Source organism: Acanthisitta chloris, unplaced genomic scaffold (genome assembly GCF_000695815.1).
Source record: "Acanthisitta chloris isolate BGI_N310 unplaced genomic scaffold, ASM69581v1 scaffold10230, whole genome shotgun sequence".
Lineage (NCBI taxonomy): Eukaryota > Metazoa > Chordata > Aves > Passeriformes > Acanthisittidae > Acanthisitta > Acanthisitta chloris.
Window position 1 is genome coordinate 76,374 of NW_008651084.1, and position 18,820 is coordinate 95,193.

Consider the following 18,820-nt stretch of genomic DNA (forward strand, 5'->3'; position numbering starts at 1 on the left):
AGAATCAGGTTCTGCTATTGGGATAGGAAGGAGAAGCCTAAGTGTAAAATCTGTGTACAGGCACTGTATGTGGATACATTTTCTAACAAGAAAGGGATGTACTGTATTGGTGTCCTCCTGTTTATCTGGAAACAGTTGCTTCTGCAGTTCTTGCTCTTTTTTTCTTTTTTTGCTCTTGAAAAAGACAGAATATGCATGAGGAATGTTGTTGATGCAAAAAAGATCATACAAACTGTCCCCACTGAACTAGAGGCATCTGAGTTCAAAGAGAACTATTTGTAACTCTTCTTCCAATGCCCTGATTTTTGGTTTAATTAAGAAAAATACTTTTTAGATGGCTAATTTACTTCACGATAAAGAAAAAATCAATCTGCTGATTTTATCAGCAAGAAAATATTTTCCAATGACATTTCTTTCAGTTCATGAAAAGACTTGATTTTTTAAAAGAAAAAATTACAAATAAATAAATAGATAGATTTGTTTTTAAAAGAGACAGATTACGTTATTCAACTAAGAAGTCTAACCTTTTGACTGAGAACCACAGCACATTGTTTTGCAGCTGTTGCTCTGCCATGCAGCTGCTTTTACCTGGTTTCAAGCCCTTGGGTCAGAAGGTCTCTAACAGGAATACATCTACATAACAATTCTGCCAGAAAAATAGCTCATGGAAATGTACAAATTATCTGCAGAAAATGACAACAAGAAGTATTTTTCTATTCTAAAGCATTTCAGAAAAAAAACCAACTCAAATGTCCGCTGAAAAATAGATGCCTGATAGAATCCAAGACTTGGTATAAATGAAGATAATCTGTCTGATCAGTTTGAGTGCTTCTGCTTCAACAAGTGTCTCAGTTCTTCTTCGGTGTTTTCAGCAACTGGAAAGATGAATAGTGAAGAAAAACACTAGGCAAAATTGTGTTTATGCTGTCTTTGACTGAAAAAAAAAGGAAATGCTGAAAATGTCTCTATAAAATTGTTCTCGTGAGATATACGTCCCCCTTTTAGGCCTGGGGAGTGCTGGGAGAAGGCTATGTGCAATAATAAAAGCTGGATACAGAATCTTATCCTCAAATGAAAAAAAAAGTTTGAGTTTGTCTGCTTCTCACAGACTGGGCTTGAGTTGTCTTCTTTAAGCTGCAGCAGATTGACATTGGCATTGTTCCACTGATGCCAGTGACATGATTTCTGAGTTATGCTGTTGTTCCAGGGCTTTCTAAAAGTGGACTTACTGTTTTGTTTTTTTCTTAAATTATAAAACTGCCACTGCACACAGTTTTAGTTAGTGTCTTTCTAGGCGTGTGGAGGAAAGAACTGGATGGGGATAGAGACCATACTATCATCTCAGTTCTTGATGTGGTACCCCACAAATTTATGCTGACACAATGTGGCAATTGTAGAGCATATTGTGAGGAAGCACACCATCTGTTTTCTGCCTTTGCTTTTCTATAAATAACAGATTTCGGTCTCCATGAGTGCCAGGCTAGCATTTTGCAACATACCCCTCCAGCCCTTTAAAATTCCTCCTGACCATCTGGGAATTTCCTGTTCTGCCAAATAGGTTTGCCCAGGCAGAGCTGAGGTCTGTCTGTCTCTTACTATTAAGAAATCCTATTATGATAGGGCAGAAACATTTTGATGTAGGTGAACCAAAAGAGCCAGTGCCAACAGATAGACCTGGAACTTTTGCAACTTTTAAAGTGACAGAGGAAGGAGGGAAGAAGGGGTCAGGCCCACCCAGCTTCAGCTGGCCTGATGTTTGGAAATGCCTGTCCCTGGACAGGAACTGAGTATAGGTTTTTACTGCTGATTCACTGTGAGCAGCATCAGGCCAAGCTCCACAGGAATTCATTAACATCACACTCCGGGTGAGAGTCAAGAGACTTTCTTTTTCAGTTTCTAATCCTCTCAAGACTATTTAATGATAATGGTTTGAGATTGTGGAATGTGTTGAAAACCTCCTTTGGGTTCATGTTCCCATAGGAAATTACTGGTTTTTCTAGTTGTACTTTTTGGTAAGGGCTCATGATAACAACACCTGGAAAATGTAACAGCAATACCAGGCTAAGCCAAGCTAAAATTAATGTCCACTCTGATAGAAAGAAACACTGAGCAACTCTGACTTAGGATGTGAAGCTGCTTCACAATATAAAGCTTGTATTGCATTATGAGTGGTATTCTAAAAATAATCTTGCGGCAGATTGCTTATAGCCTTTCTGAAGGATTTTACTATCAAAGTAGAAACATGACAGCATTCTAAACCGCAGTGTTATAACTTGCACTGATATATTGAAATTTAAGAATAATGAAAATGGGAAGTTTACCCTAAAACACGTTTTCTGTGTTCCTTCATGGTGAGTTATAACCCAGAGGGAAAAAACCAGACCCCCAAGGCTATTTCTAGTGGCAAAGGACCAGCATTTTTATTGTGATTTCAGGAGCTCTGTATGATTTTGGCAGCAAAATAATTAGTACAAATACTGAAGTAGTCTTTAAAATTGCAGAAGGAAAAGGATGTCACACTTGGTACATATTTTATGAGTCAAAAATTCATGTCTTATCTTCATGCCCATAACAGTACAACAAAAACCTTTCCAGTCTTGCTCAATTCGGCTCCTAGGAAATACCCTGGGGGTCAGTGGCCAAATTACTAGATACTTCCAAGATGTGTAGGAGTGCTAAATCCTGGGTCAAGGAAACTTTTCTTTTTATTTTTAGGGTTTATAATAAGGGTTTTTTGTGGGAGGCATTAAGGTAGAAGATAAATTCTGCTTTTTTTGGCTTACAGGTTTAGAATTATAGAAATATGATCAGTAATTCTAGCTTTAAGAACCTCAATTCCAGACAAATTCTTTTATTTCTGTCTATGTTTAATTTTATAACTGTCTTCAAGTTGGCACATCCATTTCACTTTCTAAGTCGGTATATAAATACGTTGTATAATCAATTAAATACAAAACTGATTCCCTCAGTGTATACATAATAATAATAATAATGAAATATTTTTAAAATGCTCGTACAGCATGTGCCACAATGGTTATCATTCATTGACAATAAGAAAGTATCCAATGTCATAAGGTCTCCTAGGTAAACCGTGCAAGCAATTATAATTCACTTTCTTTTTTTGTGACATTGCTGTCCATACAAAGTCTCTCTCTCAACCATTATCCAAAAGAATAAAATATACATATCCCTGTTTAGAGTAACAGAGGAAGTCCAACTCAGTTTTACCTCCTGTTGAAGTCCAATGAAAAGTAGCTACATCCTTTGTGCTAACAAAAATGAAAACCATTTTACAGGGGTAAAGCTTGCTTCCTGGAAAATTATGAGTACCATCAATTCAAAACAGGACCCTTGGCATTCTTGAGGTCAAGTTCTTAGAGGCTGTAAAATCTAAAGCTGGCAAGTTTGGGCAAATGCCTTTCTAATACTCATGACGTCTAGTTCATTGCAGACACTCCATGTTGCTTGCTTGATGGTACAAAATTGTTTCTTCACTTAATGGTCATAAGGAGTAATCACAAACACTACTTCTGAGGTTCCCATTGCCAGCTGCAAGGGCATTCCTGGTGATGACAGTGGTTACCACCTGCACTGCCCTTCATGGCATTCTAGTTCCGCTGAGCATTTCAGCTGGGAGTCATCTGCATTTCAGATACTTTGATAACCAGCAAAATTTGGAGAGTTCCTGATTTCCTAATTAAAGCATACTGCTGAGCACCTTCTTTGACTCACTCCTACATTCTTCTTAAATTTAGAAAAATAATTTGTCTGGTCTTAGAAAACCACCTGCACTGCCCTTCATGGCATTCTAGTTCCGCTGAGCATTTCAGCTGGGAGTCATCTGCATTTCAGATACTTTGATAACCAGCAAAATTTGGAGAGTTCCTGATTTCCTAATTAAAGCATACTGCTGAGCACCTTCTTTGACTCACTCCTACATTCTTCTTAAATTTAGAAAAATAATTTGTCTGGTCTTAGAAAAAAAAAAAGAGAAAAATTAAAAAACGGCCTTATTTTAAATAAAATCTTACTCAACTATGATGATTTTTTCTTCAGCAGACTGTAATACTACTGAAATACACAATAGTATGATCTTTGTTGGGCCACACACCAGTAAACATTTTTAGCTACATTGTTTCTGTACACCAGAGTAATTTTTCAGACATTTCTGGACAAGGTTTCTTATTGTGTGTACATCTGCTGATTTGAGCTGAAGCAGAGTTTACTTTCTTCACAGTGGCTAGTATGGGGCTATGTTTAGGATTTGTGCAGAACACAGGGTTGATAATATAGTGATGCTTTTTTTATTGCTGGGCAGAGCTTACACAGAGCCAAGGCCTTTTTTGCTTTTTGTACTGCCACACTGGCAAGGAGGTTGTGGGTGCATGGGAGATTGGGAGGAGACACAGCTGGGACAGGTGACCTAAATTGATTAAAGGGATATTCCATACCATATGACATCATGCTCAGGATATAAAGTGTGAGGAAGAAGGAGGAAGGGGGGACACTTGGAATGATGGTGTTTGTCCTCCCAAGTAACTATTACATGTGACAGGGCCCTGCCCTCCTGGGAATGCCTGAACACCTGCTTGCCACAGGGTGTTCCCAACACATGGGAAGCAGTCAATTAATTCCTTGCTTTGATTTTCTTGTGTGTGCAGCTTTTGCTTTCTCTATTAAACTGTCTTTATCTCAACTCATGGGTTTTCTAGCTTTTACTCTTCTGATTCTCTCCTCAATCCTGCTGGTGGGGGAATGAGTTGAGTGGCTGTGTGGGGCTTGATTGCTGACTGGGGTTAAAACATGACAGTACTTTAGTGACATGTTGGTACCTTGGGCAGCCAGATTTATGGATTGTATCAACCTTCCTGTCAGACTTTTAATGGTAATCTTCTATCAACCTCAAATTGAAAGACTTCTTGCTATGAAGCACCAACCCCACCTCCCATTCTATATTTAGTCTTTCCAATCTTTCTCCAGGTCCCTTATGCTTTCTCTGAGCTGATCCTTTCCAAGAGAAGTAGCCTGCAGTTGCACACTCATCTTCATTTTACTTTGTAGTTACCTGTACCATAAAAAAGGCACTGGAAAAAGTTACATATATTCTTATTTCACTTACAGTACACCCAACCCACAGACTCATCACAGATATTTCACATAGTTTACTGAAGCATTAAATTGTGTCTCTAAACCAGTGTACATAAGAATGCAATGAGGTACAAGCATTTTACCACTGAGGATAAATGCAGAAACTCAACTAATACCCTGGTTTCAGGGAAGTCAGTGAAGTATGAAACAAAGTCAGCTCTCTCAGCAAAACTCAGCTACTGAGGGTTTGAAATTACTCATTCAACAGGATATTTCTCAGCTGCAGAACCATGTATTATATCTTTGTGCAGTGACTGTCAAAATGGGTCATTGAGCAGATCAAACTATAAAATTTTATCTTTTACCAAAGGTTATTGAATTAATTCTGCTGCAATCATCTTTCATCTTTAATGTTAACTCTGTGGTACCTGGCAAACTGTTCTTGCCTTGTGTGCCTCTGCAAATACTCTTGTCTTGCTTATGCTTCCCTACATAAAACGATGGTATTGTAACAGGTACAAATAGTTCTTTTAACAACCAACATGAAGGCAGAGGCGCTAATGGTTGAGCTGTGTGATGTCATGGAGGTCAAGGATGTTAAAGGAATGTACAAAAGGATAATTATTGCATCAGCCAGAATTCTTGGAAAAGCCAAGAGATCAAACTGGATCATTCAAGAAAAATGTGAAGAGAAACAACCTTAATCATCGCCTCTGTAGTTAACAGGCTAAAGTGATAAAGAATTTTGCAGTTCCTATCTCCTCCACACAAAAATAGTAACACAGAAAAACTTTGTAGCAGAGCATTGATGGCCTTTCCCACTAACAGGATAGAAGTGACGCAGGAAAGATAGGTGGCCCTTGACCATTTATCTCTACTATGGTAAGTCACACACAGAATGAAGTATGAAGTTTTAGCCAAGGAACAAAGGGGAATAGTTCATTCAGGAAGAGATTAGATCATCTCTTTGAGCAATTTTCCCTCTAAGCAGATCCTCAAAATTCCAGGCACCGTACCAAAGGCATCATGGTTAGGGGGCTGCCCATTACTGTGTTGACTTGCTGATGGGGTCTTGAAGGCCACAGGAATTTCCTGATGAATTAAGACTTTGGAGCGCAAATACTTAACTATGACACATATAAATATACTTAATACTTAAATGATAAAGGCAGTGATCCTATATGCTCATTTCATCTACTTTTATCTGCATATGAATGCCTAATTTTCAAAGGCAGTAGCAGTCTTCCTTGAGGTCTTTGGATTATAGGAGACTTCAGAGAAATAGTTTGTATTTGAAGCGTTTCTCTGAGGATTCAGAAATAGCATTTCATTTCTACATAGGTTTTTCATTTAAAAAATAGGTTTTTAGGAGAACTAGTGAGCTGGTAGTGATAGAGAGATAATTATCTGAAGACCATTGCCTGTTTGAGACACAAACACATGACTCAGAAACAAGAAGAGAAAGGCATGTAAATGACCCTATTATTCATCCTCACTGTTACCCACACACTAAGCTGATGGGAGAGTTTGAAAAATGAGATTTATTTAATACAGTTCTCTTTCCTGCAAAAGTCTTCTGCATAAGAACTAAAATTCCCAGAAGATAATTATCACTAAAGCTATTAAAAGTGGAACATATGAAAATAGAAATCAGCACATTTAAATAGAAACATACCTGGTTTAATCCAAACTCAAAAATTCATTCAATATGATGCCTTGGAAAAAAAACCCATAACAACACCAAAACAAAATTAAAATTTAACAACTACATTTTTTTTTTGTTAAATCTCCATGATGAAGACTAAATTTGCAGGCAAGAGATTCAGAAAGAAAAATAAACTTTTATAAACATAGTCTGACAACTTTTAAACACTCATAAATAATATCGTCCAAAGGGCAGGCAAGTCCACCACAACTCTGAAGATAAATGTAAAAGCATCTCTAAAGATTACACTAGGACTGCTCCTATGATTTTTGTGGGTATTTAAAATGTGTCCTGTGGATTTCGAGTGTATTAAAGGTGAAGTATTAAATTTCCTCACAAAATAGTAAATTTACACATCAAGAATCAGATTTTTTTTCACCTTTGGGTCATAACGTAAGAACCCCACTTCAAAGTCTGGAGAGCCTTTGATAATGACTAAGAGTTTGTTATAACATTTAAAATCATGAGCAGGAGCACTCAAATGCCACCAGCAATTTTCTCTTTGAAACCTCACAAGTTCACTCTGCAGGTTTAGGCAGGTATGGATCACAGATGAGGAAACTAAAAGTCCAACCTGCTAAGCAATGTTATTCCTAAGGCAAAAGTATTGTAACTTAATTAGTATCTTTCAAGAAAAACCTCTTGCAAACACAAAGCCTTTAAAGGAAGTTTAGATGTGAAAGAAGGCAGGATCAGTGTATAAATGGCATATCAGCCTGCAGCAGAAATAGTTTTTAGATTCAAAATTGATTAGCACAAATCTGATCATCTGTGTTCTAGTGTGAAAGAAGCCATGCTGTCTAAAAGACACAAATTACCTTCTAAGGTCATCTACTCATACTCCGAATTTTCTCCCACAGTTCTCTCGTCCTGCTTGAATTTCCTCCTGGCAGAGATGTTCAGAATTTATCTTATCTCTAAGGTAATCTCTCAAGCCTACTTGCCTGCTTGGTACAAAGAGAGGAAAAATAATACCATGACCCAAATTCTCTGTGTCCTGGTTTTAGCCAGGATGGGGTTAATTTTCTCAGTAGCTAGTGTAGCTAGGGGGAACCATGGAGACTCCATCGAGATATCAATGTCCTCCTGGCAGAGATGTTCAGAATTTATCTTATCTCTAAGGTAATCTCTCAAGCCTACTTGCCTGCTTGGTACAAAGAGAGGAAAAATAATACCATGACCCAAATTCTCTGTGTCCTGGTTTTAGCCAGGATGGGGTTAATTTTCTCAGTAGCTAGTGTAGCTAGGGGGAACCATGGAGACTCCATCGAGATATCAATGTGGATAAATATTCTGCTATCTGGAACATGTGGATTTTGGTTGTCCCCATACATTCCTACTGCAGAAAGAATGCCTAGTGCCTTACTTGCAAAAAGACAACTAGAGAAAGCTTGACAAATGGCAAGAATTTACTTCAACAAATACAAATTTCCAGAAGAAGTGATGAAAAACTATAACTATATCATTATGCCAAGTCCTATTAAAGAAGCAGATGTCATGCATGCATAAAGAACAAAACAAGGTTGCAATATATGTACATGTGACAACAGAAACATGCCTGCAATGGGGGTCTAATATATTTTCCACAATGTATGAAAATTCTTGATTTGAATGCATTCTGGAAAGGACAAAAGCCAATGTGCACATATAATTTATCAGCAACACATTATGGAGACTCGTTCACACAAAATTAATGCATGTAAAACACACAAGGTTTCACCTGGCTACCAACTCTTCTAGTTTTCTTGAGTCAACAGGTCAGTTTGAGGAGAACAACAGACTGACAGCAGGTAAGTTGGTATAAAACATGCGAATGGATTTAAGGCACAACACTTAGAAATGGATTTCCATGTACCTTAACACCAAACACTCCAAAGATCAAAATGCATGTATGTGCATGTGAGATGTCAAAGGGAAAGGACATCTGAAGACTTATTAGAGAATTTTTCATCAGCCACTTTTTACACATAGATTTCAACACAAATTTTCCAACTGCAAGATTTTACATGGATTTTCAGCATATTTCTCTCCTCTTTAAGAAAGGAATAGTAACGCAGATCATATGACTTACCATGTATTACCATATAACAGAGCTTTAAAGTACCTTTAATAAAGATACACCTATTCCACCATGAAACTAGCATAGTTCTCTTACTGTTATCCTTTTCTTACTTTTTCCTTTATTTTCATTTCTGCTCCTAGAAGCTAGCCAAGGAAATATAAGAAATTTCTTTCAATCATGTAGGTCCATGGCCTAGAATACTGATTTTCTATTTGGCTTCGTTTGAGGGGCTATAAGATTATTTTAAACCACGTCTTCTTTTTTTTTTTTTTTGGTTGGTCAGTTTGTTTTAATTCTCAGTGCAAGCCATTTAATGGTGCGACTTGGGCATCTTTGCAGCTGACCCTGTACCTGTCTTGCTTTGACTGTCTGTACCACATACTTGTTCAATGTTGAGTATAGCCCCACTGTTAGGTCTTGTTTAGACAAGAAAGTTGCACTAGTTTGATTTGCATCAGTTTTAAACAGTGATAATTAAGCTGTTGCAAGTCTCCAGTTAAAATTCTTATCCCAGTTGAGGAGTGACTTACACTATTTTAGATTAACCTGACTCCTAACTATGACAATGAAAAGTGAAGCTTGATCTTTGTGCAGAAGCATTAATGATAATGTAGTGCAAATATGCAACAATTCATGGTATTTCTAAGTTACCCTTCCAAGTGAAACCCTTGTGTTTCAGCACACTGTCTAAAATATGCACATGTGGTTACCTAAGAATAACCTTGTGTTAGAGTACAGCTTGTTTCACAGGAGAAAGAACTCTTCCTATGAAATATGAAACTATTTCAATTTCCTTTTCCTGATCAAACTTCAACCTTGTAACAAGAGAGGAAATTCTTATGCTACTGGGAAGACTTTATACACCAGAGCTGTTTATTCAAGACACCTGAGCTACTGGTGTTAAAGATGAGGTTCACAGCACAGTTAGACCATGGTACTGGTTCTAGAAGGTCCTCAATTTCTAGATATTCCTTATCTGAAACTCATTTAATGTCAGCAACTGAACTAAGCTGAACTGTAAATTGAAATGAATACAAGCCACCTGTTAAGTATTGTCACCTTTCAGGTTATGTTTGCAATAGATCACACAGGTGAACCCAGTTTTGATAATGACAAGTTTATTCAAAATTTCTAGTAACAATAGCTCTGAAAATCTAGATATTCCTCACCGGTTTTCATGAGAATCCATACAAGACTAAGACACAGTCCTATTCATCTTAGACGAATAGGGGTTGGAGCAGCTCGATGGGTTTTAAAGAACACTGCAAGAATGAGGACCATTCTTACCGTTGGTAGGACACATTATCTATTTACCCAACTGCTACTTGCAACATATTCTTAGCATTATAGATTCATTTTCATTGTATTTATCTGCTTATTTTATATGAAGTACTTTAGTTACTTATTTTAAAAGCTATTTCCTTCCAAAATATTCTTTTAATCTCCCATTATTTTCTGTAAATATTGGAGATATTATTATAATACATAAACTGTTAAGAGCACAAAATGCCTTCCACCATAAAGGCAGAAAAAGAACACAAAAAAATAGCATAGCAAGCCTTGCAACAGCCTTGTGAAAGTAGTAGAGCTCTATATGTTAGAAAATGGAAGTAAAATTTAAATCAATCCTGCTTAACTAAGGCATTTAAATCAGGAAGTGAGCTGCTCAGGATTTCCCTGGAGTCAATGAAGAGAAGCAGGGACTTCCACAGGACCATTCAGATGGCTGTTCGGTGGCTGGCTCTTCCACTGAACTCACTATTGTCTCATGACACAGCACTAAGAGTCCTCACAGCAAAGAAAACACTGTCTTGGATGACTCTGGGTTTCGGCCACAGCATTCTCCTGGAGAAGTGGGCAGCCCACAGCTTGGACAGGCACACTCTTTTCTGAGTTAAAAACTGGCTGGTTGGCCAGGCCCCAAGAGTGATGGTGAATGGCGCTAATTCCAGTTGGGCACCAGTCACTAGTGGTGTTCTCCAGGACTCAGTACTGGGGCCAGTCCTGTTTAATATCTTTATCAATGATCTGGACAAGGGGATCGAGGGGACCCTCAGTAAGTCCACATATGGCACTAAGTTGGGCAATAGTGTTCATCTCCTGGAGGGTATGAAGGCTACACAGAGGGATCTGGACAGACTGGATTGATGGGACAAGGCCAATGTATAAGGCTCAATAAGGCAAAATGACAGGTCCAGCACTTAGGTCTCAGCAAACCCATGCAGTGCTACAGGCTGGGGCAAGAATGTCTGGAAAGCTGCCCAGCAGAAAAGGACCCTGTGTGCTGGCTGACAGATGATTGAACATGAGTCAGCAGTGTGTCCAGGTTGCCAAGAAGGCCAATGGCATCCTCGCCTGTATCCGAATTAGCGTGACCAGAAGGACTAGAGAAGTCATTGTCTCTCTGTACAACACCTCATGTCCTGTGTTCAGTTTTGGGCACCTTACTACAAGAAGGACAGTGAGGTGCTGAAGTGTATCCAGAGAAGGGCAACAAAGCAGGAGAAGGGTCCAAAGTGTAAGTTGTATGAGGAGATATTGAGAGAGCTGGGGTTGTTTAGCCTGGAGAAAAGAAGGCTGAGGGGGGACCTTATCACTCTCTACAACTACCTGAATGGAGGCTGTAGCAAGGTGAGGGTCAGCCTCTTCTCCCAAGCAACTAGGGAGTGGACAAGAGGAAATAGCCTCAAGCTGTGCTAGGAGAGGTTCAGGTTGTACATCAGGAAAGCTATGAAGCTTTCAGTGATGAAAGGGTGGTTAAGCATTGGAGCAGGCTGCCCAGGGAGTTGATGGAATCACCACCCTTGGAGGTGTTCAAGAAGTGACAAGATGTAGCACTAGATGGTTTAGCTGACATGGTGTGGTTGGATCAAAGGTTTGAGACTCCATGACCTTGGAGGTCTTTTCCAACCTTAATGATTCTATGATTCTAAGTCTGGGTGAGATGATGCAGGCCTAGCATACCCAACCCTATTACTTTTCCCACATTCACTGTCTTTTTTTTTTTTTCCAGGACATACATCACTCTGAAATAGATTGATTCCAAACCACAGAAGGGAATGGAAGTGAGTTCTCAGCACCCTCCAAATGACATGCCATTTACTGTATATCAGTTTCATTTAGAAAAGCTCTTAGTGCTCCAAATGAGATCTCCCATGGGGAATATTGGTTGGACAGTTCTGATGACTAATAAAAGTAATATTTTATTGTTACCAGAAAGTTCCTAATTATGGTTGTCATCACTGAAAATAAACATATTCAAGGTTCTACTGAACATTTTGATAAAGCCTTCTGTCCAAGCATGGGAAATATTTTTTTAAAGTAACTTGCTACTAAATGTGGCAACGTGTGAGACTGCCTTTCAGTCTGCTTCTCTGATTCTTCTGCTTCTTAAAATAAACAAATGTCAAATAGGTTATCCCCCAATAATGTAAAGATTTCGGGCATTTCCACATTTGAAGTCTTGCCTCTTTCTTGTGGGTACATCAGGATATCACAAGGATTTCAGCAATTTCTTTAATAAAGATTTGAACTGCAAGCATATTATTGGCAAAGAGATTTTTGGAGGTAAACAAGCAATTTTGATTTCACACTCAAACATGTATTTTCTTGGAATCAGTTTGTTTCCATGCAGCTGGTTTTGCTCCTTGAATTCAGATTTTATATATATTTGCCCGCTGAGTAGTGCACACTATATAAGAAATCCTACTAATTGGAATTCCACCTTTTGCTTCACAACTTGTTTGTGGGAATTGCACTTCAAATGTCCCTAGGATGAGGTTCTGCTTTGGATATGAGAATTCAATGACTCCAAAGCAAAAAGGGTCACCTAGAATAGCAAACATCCTCCATGACAAAATATACAGGTTTATGATGCAGGAGGCTAGTGCTCAGTTTTGGAAGAAACTTTCTCACTGACGCCATGTTAGAAATGATCATAGAAGCAGAATAGCAGGTTACAAAACTAATGTCCTGATTTTATTTGTGAAAATTAACAGATATTTCATCATGCATCTCCTGATTGCACTTATCATCCAAATATTATGTGGGCTTTAAGGTCACATGTTACATCGCAAAATGTCCAGTGAAACATCATAATAAATAAAATGGAACTTTTATTATTTTTTGCAAAAGTTGAACTAGAGAAAATTCATTTCTTAATGTGACAAAATTTTCACACACTATGGCCCCCTCCATCTTTATGTTTTGCTTGATAGTACAGTAGTCCTGTTCAGGGAAGGCTCTGTCACATTTTCACTCAATTTCACAGCAAGACTGACATGTAAGGAATTTTCCCCTCTTCAGCAAAACATATAAAATCTAAGGCAAAGTCAAGCCACTCCACACACATAAGTGTATTGTATTTCACTGCAGAAAGTAGGACATAAGCCCTGCTGGTAAAGAGAGCAGAAAGGGGCAGATTTTCAGCGGAGGCACAGCACAGAGTGACAGACACCAGTCTTTCCAAAAGCCCTTTTCTTTCACCTAGTGACTGACCCCCTCAAAACCTAGATTCCTTACATGTTTAAAACCAAAGCAAGCTCTTGGATTGTTACTGCTGCAAAATGAAGAAGTGAACAAAGACCACAGAGAATGTTATAGAAAAATAATTTATTCAAAATGTCATAAGAATAAACTTTAAAGTAGACTATCAAATGGTTACAAGTATCCCAGAAAAATTGCCCATAATTTTTTCTTAAATGACTGAATCCAGCTCATCATTTTATACTTCTTCTATTGTAGCTGGTGACGGCACAGGTACTTTGAAGGGAAAGCAAGTGAGATGAAGCTGCTTGTATTTTTTTCTTTGAAATGTATTGGTGATAACAATATTTGCAGAGAAAAAAAAGAAAAGAAAATCTAAGTTTGGACACTGACTGACCAGAATGATTGTGGTTTACCTTCAACTCAACCTTAGACATCTGCATTAGCTTCTTAGAGTATACTGTCATTGAGCAATAATTTTAAATTTTTATGGCATTCTGCTTAGGTAATGATTAGGAAAAAAAGAGTGGATCATACAAAATTCACTTATTACCGTAATAAGAATTATTACTACCATTTGGACTGAGGATAAGTATATGAAACACTCATCTATACAACTATCCTGAATGGATACTGAGTGCATCAATACTGTAAGTTCAGCAAGCTAATAGCAAGTTCCTAAGCAAGACATGATGATAACATTTCATGTAACTCCTCTTTGGCAATACTTAGACACTGCAACTGAATACCAAACAGTGTCACGTGTGCCAGTCAGTTACTGCAAGAAAGAAAATGTGATGAACTGTTTGTTTTGAACTACCAGTATAAACATATTGCAGAAATAAAACCCAAACTTAAACAATGGGGAAAGTTATCCGGTATTAAAATAAACAGTTCTAGGAAAATCCTTAAAAATGTTTACCGAGTCTTCTGTGCAGTCTCTGTGCAGAGCGTTTTGCTGTATCCCTGGTTTGTCAACCAACCCTAGTTACACTGACTATAGATATGCAAATGTTAATGGACAAGGCTGGGCCTTAATTGCCTGTAATTTGCTGCCCAAGCAAGGGCATTTTTATCTACAGTCAAGCTTGCAGGTCATCAAAGAAGCAATTTTGGTTTTAAGCATGCAAAAAACAAACCATGATCCTTTTTACATAAATATTTTTTAATATCACAGGGTGGCATCTGTGCTGAGAAAATAATTCACCTTGCCAAAAATTGGCTATGTACAGCTTTAATAAAAGTTATATATATTAACTGAAGTAATAAACATATTTTCTTTACGTAAATCAGACTATATCTCAAATTCTTAAACATTGTTTCTGATTGTGACTATTCACGTCCAGTCATAGACTTATAACCATTAATTATTCTTTACTTTATTCACAGAAGGTGCATTGTAAGATGCCATTTAGTGAAGCTAATTTAGGGGGAAAATAAATGCAGAGTATAAAAATAAGATGTGAGATATCTACATAATATATTCATTACAATTGAGCATTATGCATGTTTTGAAAGGAAATGAGTTATAGCTGAGATGCTTTGTAATGGCAGCAGCAACAAAGCAAATTCAGTATTCAGAGATGCTATAAAGGAGCTGCATCAGCCCCATTTGTTCAGAGTGAGCCATACTCCATCACACTGAGAAATACGCCCTTTCATTCCAAGGAAAACTGACACACTGGGATACGTGCACAATCCCAGTTTTATGCAAACCCCTGGGAGCAGAGGGCTGCAGTCTGGGAGGGAAAGGAGGAGGGGGTCAGTTCTGCCCATAGCCAGTTTTACAATCATTGCAGAAGAAAACAGTCCTCAAATATAAACCCCTTTCACTGGGCTTCCTACCTGTTTAATCACTTCCCTCCAAAGTGTGAGAGGACTAACCCTCAGACATTCACACTCCAGAAACTCATATTTCCTCATGTTCAGTTCACAGTAAAACAGTGATCTTAGTTCAGTCTCTAGTGGACAAACACAGAATAAGTAGTCTTAGAAACATGATTCAGCAGGCAATTTGCTCAAGTAAAATCATGTGTTCATAAACACAGAAAACAACTTTCCTCTTTTCTGTGCTTGTATCAGCCTTCCAAGGCACAGTAAAATAATTTCTCAAGAAATGTTTTCCACTACAAAAGTCGTCCCCTCATTTCCAGCCTTATGTTCCCCAAAGCAGACTAGAATATCAAAATATGAGGGAAGTAGTTTAAAAATGAAATTCTTGTTTATATGTTGTTTTACAGTCATGTATACTGCACAGAATCTTCTCTCTCTTGCTCGAGACAGATATGCAATAGCACAATTAATTTACCAAGAAGTCCTCTCTACAAATGTTAGTAGAGATAGGGGAGTGGGGGTGGCTGGATATGCTTTTTTAACACATTTCTGCCTTTCAGACTGTCTGAATGAAGAAAAACTTGCAAATTAGATAGGTAACAGTAACTATGCTAATATAAGTTTCAGCCCACCTAGTAGAGTCCTCATTAGAGTTTTATTGATGTGCATTCTTAGTCTGAGCTTGCATTGCTGTTAAATCATGTATCTCTCAAATGGGTACATACAGCAATTTTCTCATGCTATATTACATGATTTGTTTCATCACTCAATTGCACAAAGTTTTGCCATGTCAAAATGCCAGCGTAAGAATGGGAATGTATCACAAATAGCTGTACACAGACTGCTTGTTTATTTATTTTTACTATCAGCTATCCCAAAGTATTTTCATTACCAAGGCGTGGGCAAGATCCTGCAAGGTATGTAATTTTACGCAAGTGATTTATCCTGTTAAGGTGAATGGGACTGCTCACATGAGTGAAATTATTCACATATTTAAGTCTTTTCAGACCCAAACTTCAGTGCATGCATAAAATACTGAAAAGTTCATTAGAAGTTTAAAGCTATTGCACAAATTCTCTAAAAATAATTACTTCTACTAAGTTACTGCAACACCTTGAAACCCATTTTCCCCTTTCTAGGAAAGAATGTACATATACACATTCAAATTGAAACAGGCTGTTTCAAGACCAGTGTAATCTACATGGTTAAAAAGGTTTACTGTGATGTTTTATAAGTGTGAATGCCTACATACTTTTTCTTTCTTTCGAGCAATTAGCTGGGTAGAATAGTATTACAGGATCTATTTATGGAGGAACAATGATATTCTTAACCCAGTGGTTTTAAATGCAGGGTTTTTTTAATGCTCCCTTTTGCTGTCAGAGTAGCAGGTAACCTGCATGACATCTGATCTGATGCTGTGAACTATAAGTAGAGCTTATAAGAATACTTAGTATGTTCTATCATTAGAGTCTCTGGAGGATTTTTGTGTTCTCTGGCTCACATACATCCACAGTCTCTTGAGAAAAAGCTTTAAGAAGTTGCATCTTTAAGTAAAACAAAGAAAATTCTGCTCCCAAGAGCAATGTCACTAAGGGGGATGCACTATGGCTGAGACATTTCTCCCCTACACAGCCATGAACTAGAGCAATCCTTATTACCTCTGTTGTAGAAACTAATGAAAACTTTGAACAGCATAAACATCACCCAAAAAGAATCATTTAGTGAGAAACAAAAAAAAGAAACACTTACTTTTTGCAGCCACTGAGTGTAATTTTCCATCACATGTTCCAGATGTTGCAGTTTCTGGGAAGAGAAATCCTGTTCCACGTGAGGAGCATCTCTCTGAAGAGCATTAGTGTTGTACTGGTCTGTCGTGCTTTCACGACAGTTCCCGTCCTGTTCTGGCAGAATGAAAGTATAGGTGCACTGCCCATGCTGAATCCGGTTAAATCTTCTGCCACTGGTTTCTGGACCCCGACGCTGGTTATTACAGCCTATATGACCAAGAATCGCTGCCAGGAAAGCAAAGGAAAGGAAAACTGTCATGTTATTATTACTTTCCTTTCCTGCTTGAAGAAAAACTTTTTCTTCCTCTTTCTTAAAATTTGTTCTTAATTTCCCTTAAAGGCTTTGGGAAAAGGACCAGAGCAGCACACTTTAACAAACAAGCTTAGATAAACTGCTATTTTTTAAAAATTTCACTCTGAGGATAGCTTCCTTAGTTAAAATTGGGAATATTTATTGCATAGAAGTTAAGATTTATTGTTTCCTCTCTGTTACAGTCCAGCATGTAGCCTGCTTTAGTCAGCTGCATATGCATATCCCAGTCTCTTTCCCCTACACTATCTGCTGCAGAACTGCTATTTTCTCTCAGGCTTCAGTGAGTTTTATTAAGGTTGCACTTTCAAGCCAAGCTGGAAGCAAGCAGCCTTTCACAAGATGACTTGACAGGAATGCGTGTATGAGTGCGCCCCTATGCTAAGGATGGCTGATGGCTCAGTACAGAGGGATCATCTTACAAACTGGCTGGATGCATGACCTCAATCATGCATGTCTTTCCAGCCCCTACTGCATACAACTGCTGAGGGCTTTGGACGAATTCACGTAAGTTTAATAAGTAAGGCAGTCCACCTTAATACACTTCATATGTTCACACTGACCTATTAAAATGTAGATAAAGTGTAGAAGTTTGTTTTAATCCCTCTGTAAATATACAAAGCACTGAAATTAAAAAAGCTTTCAGTTCTGTGCTGCTCTGTATCTCTTAAAGAATTCTAAGTCAGGCGAATGACACTTGTGGGAAAAAAAAGTTATGTGTAATCCTCACATGTTTTAGCTACTTTTCTAAGACAATTGTTTTTCTTTAGCAGAGTTTTCAGATAGTTTTTTTTTACAGCACACAATGAAATTAGGGCTGACAAATAGTAATGGGAAAATGCAGTTCAGAAGGATAATAATTTTCTGTATTTGGTGTCTAAACTAAGGTAATTAATTAAAGAACAGTGAGGGATGGTGGCTGTACTATTTCAGATTGTCTTCTGTATTACTGGATAGTTATCATATGCAAAATACTTCTTCCAATTTGCAAGACTGTATGGGCTAGAGGGGCATCCCTCATTATATGTGGAAACTCTCTCAGGGGCAACATCCTCAGAAAAAAAATTGTGCTAACTACTTAAGAAACTTATACTTAAATAATGTCATTGGTATTTGCTAGAGACAAATAAAAACACAGATATTATAAACAGGATTGGAATACTCCTGAAATTCAGAGGAATTCAGATCTGAGTTTCTAACAAGTATTGTTACAGAAATATTAACCAACACTGATGCAGAGCAATTTGCACAATTTTTCCCTTGAAAGTAAGTAGTCCTCTAAAAAGCAATCACTAAAAAACCCAACTTGGAAGGTTTTTATCCTCAAGGAAACTGACCTGTAAAAATACTGAATGCAAGCATCTTCCGTGCTCATGTGATTGCCACCTGTACCACAATTACAATCTCATTCTAAAACAATTGTCTGGAATATTTAGCCAGGAATCCGACCTACTCCTCAGGAAGCTATTCCTACTCAAAACTGGGGTAGAGGTTTTTCATCTTGCATCTGGAAAGTAATCACTGCATTTGAACCAATAAGTGATACCCTC

The 18,820-nt window shown here is 37.9% G+C and overlaps 1 protein-coding gene across 1 annotated transcript in view; it reads right to left on the bottom strand.

Annotated features, from left to right (window-relative positions):
- ANGPT1 (angiopoietin 1) overlaps positions 1-17,219 on the bottom strand; it is a gene marked incomplete at its 3' end in the record, with an annotated part of 84,724 nt that extends 67,505 nt beyond the window's left edge. Inside the window, exon 1 of the mRNA XM_009071638.1 lies at positions 16,923-17,219. Within this exon, the coding sequence (XP_009069886.1) occupies positions 16,923-17,219 (297 nt within the window). The remainder of the gene's footprint in view (positions 1-16,922) is intronic.
- Positions 17,220-18,820: the final 1,601 nt, after the last annotated feature.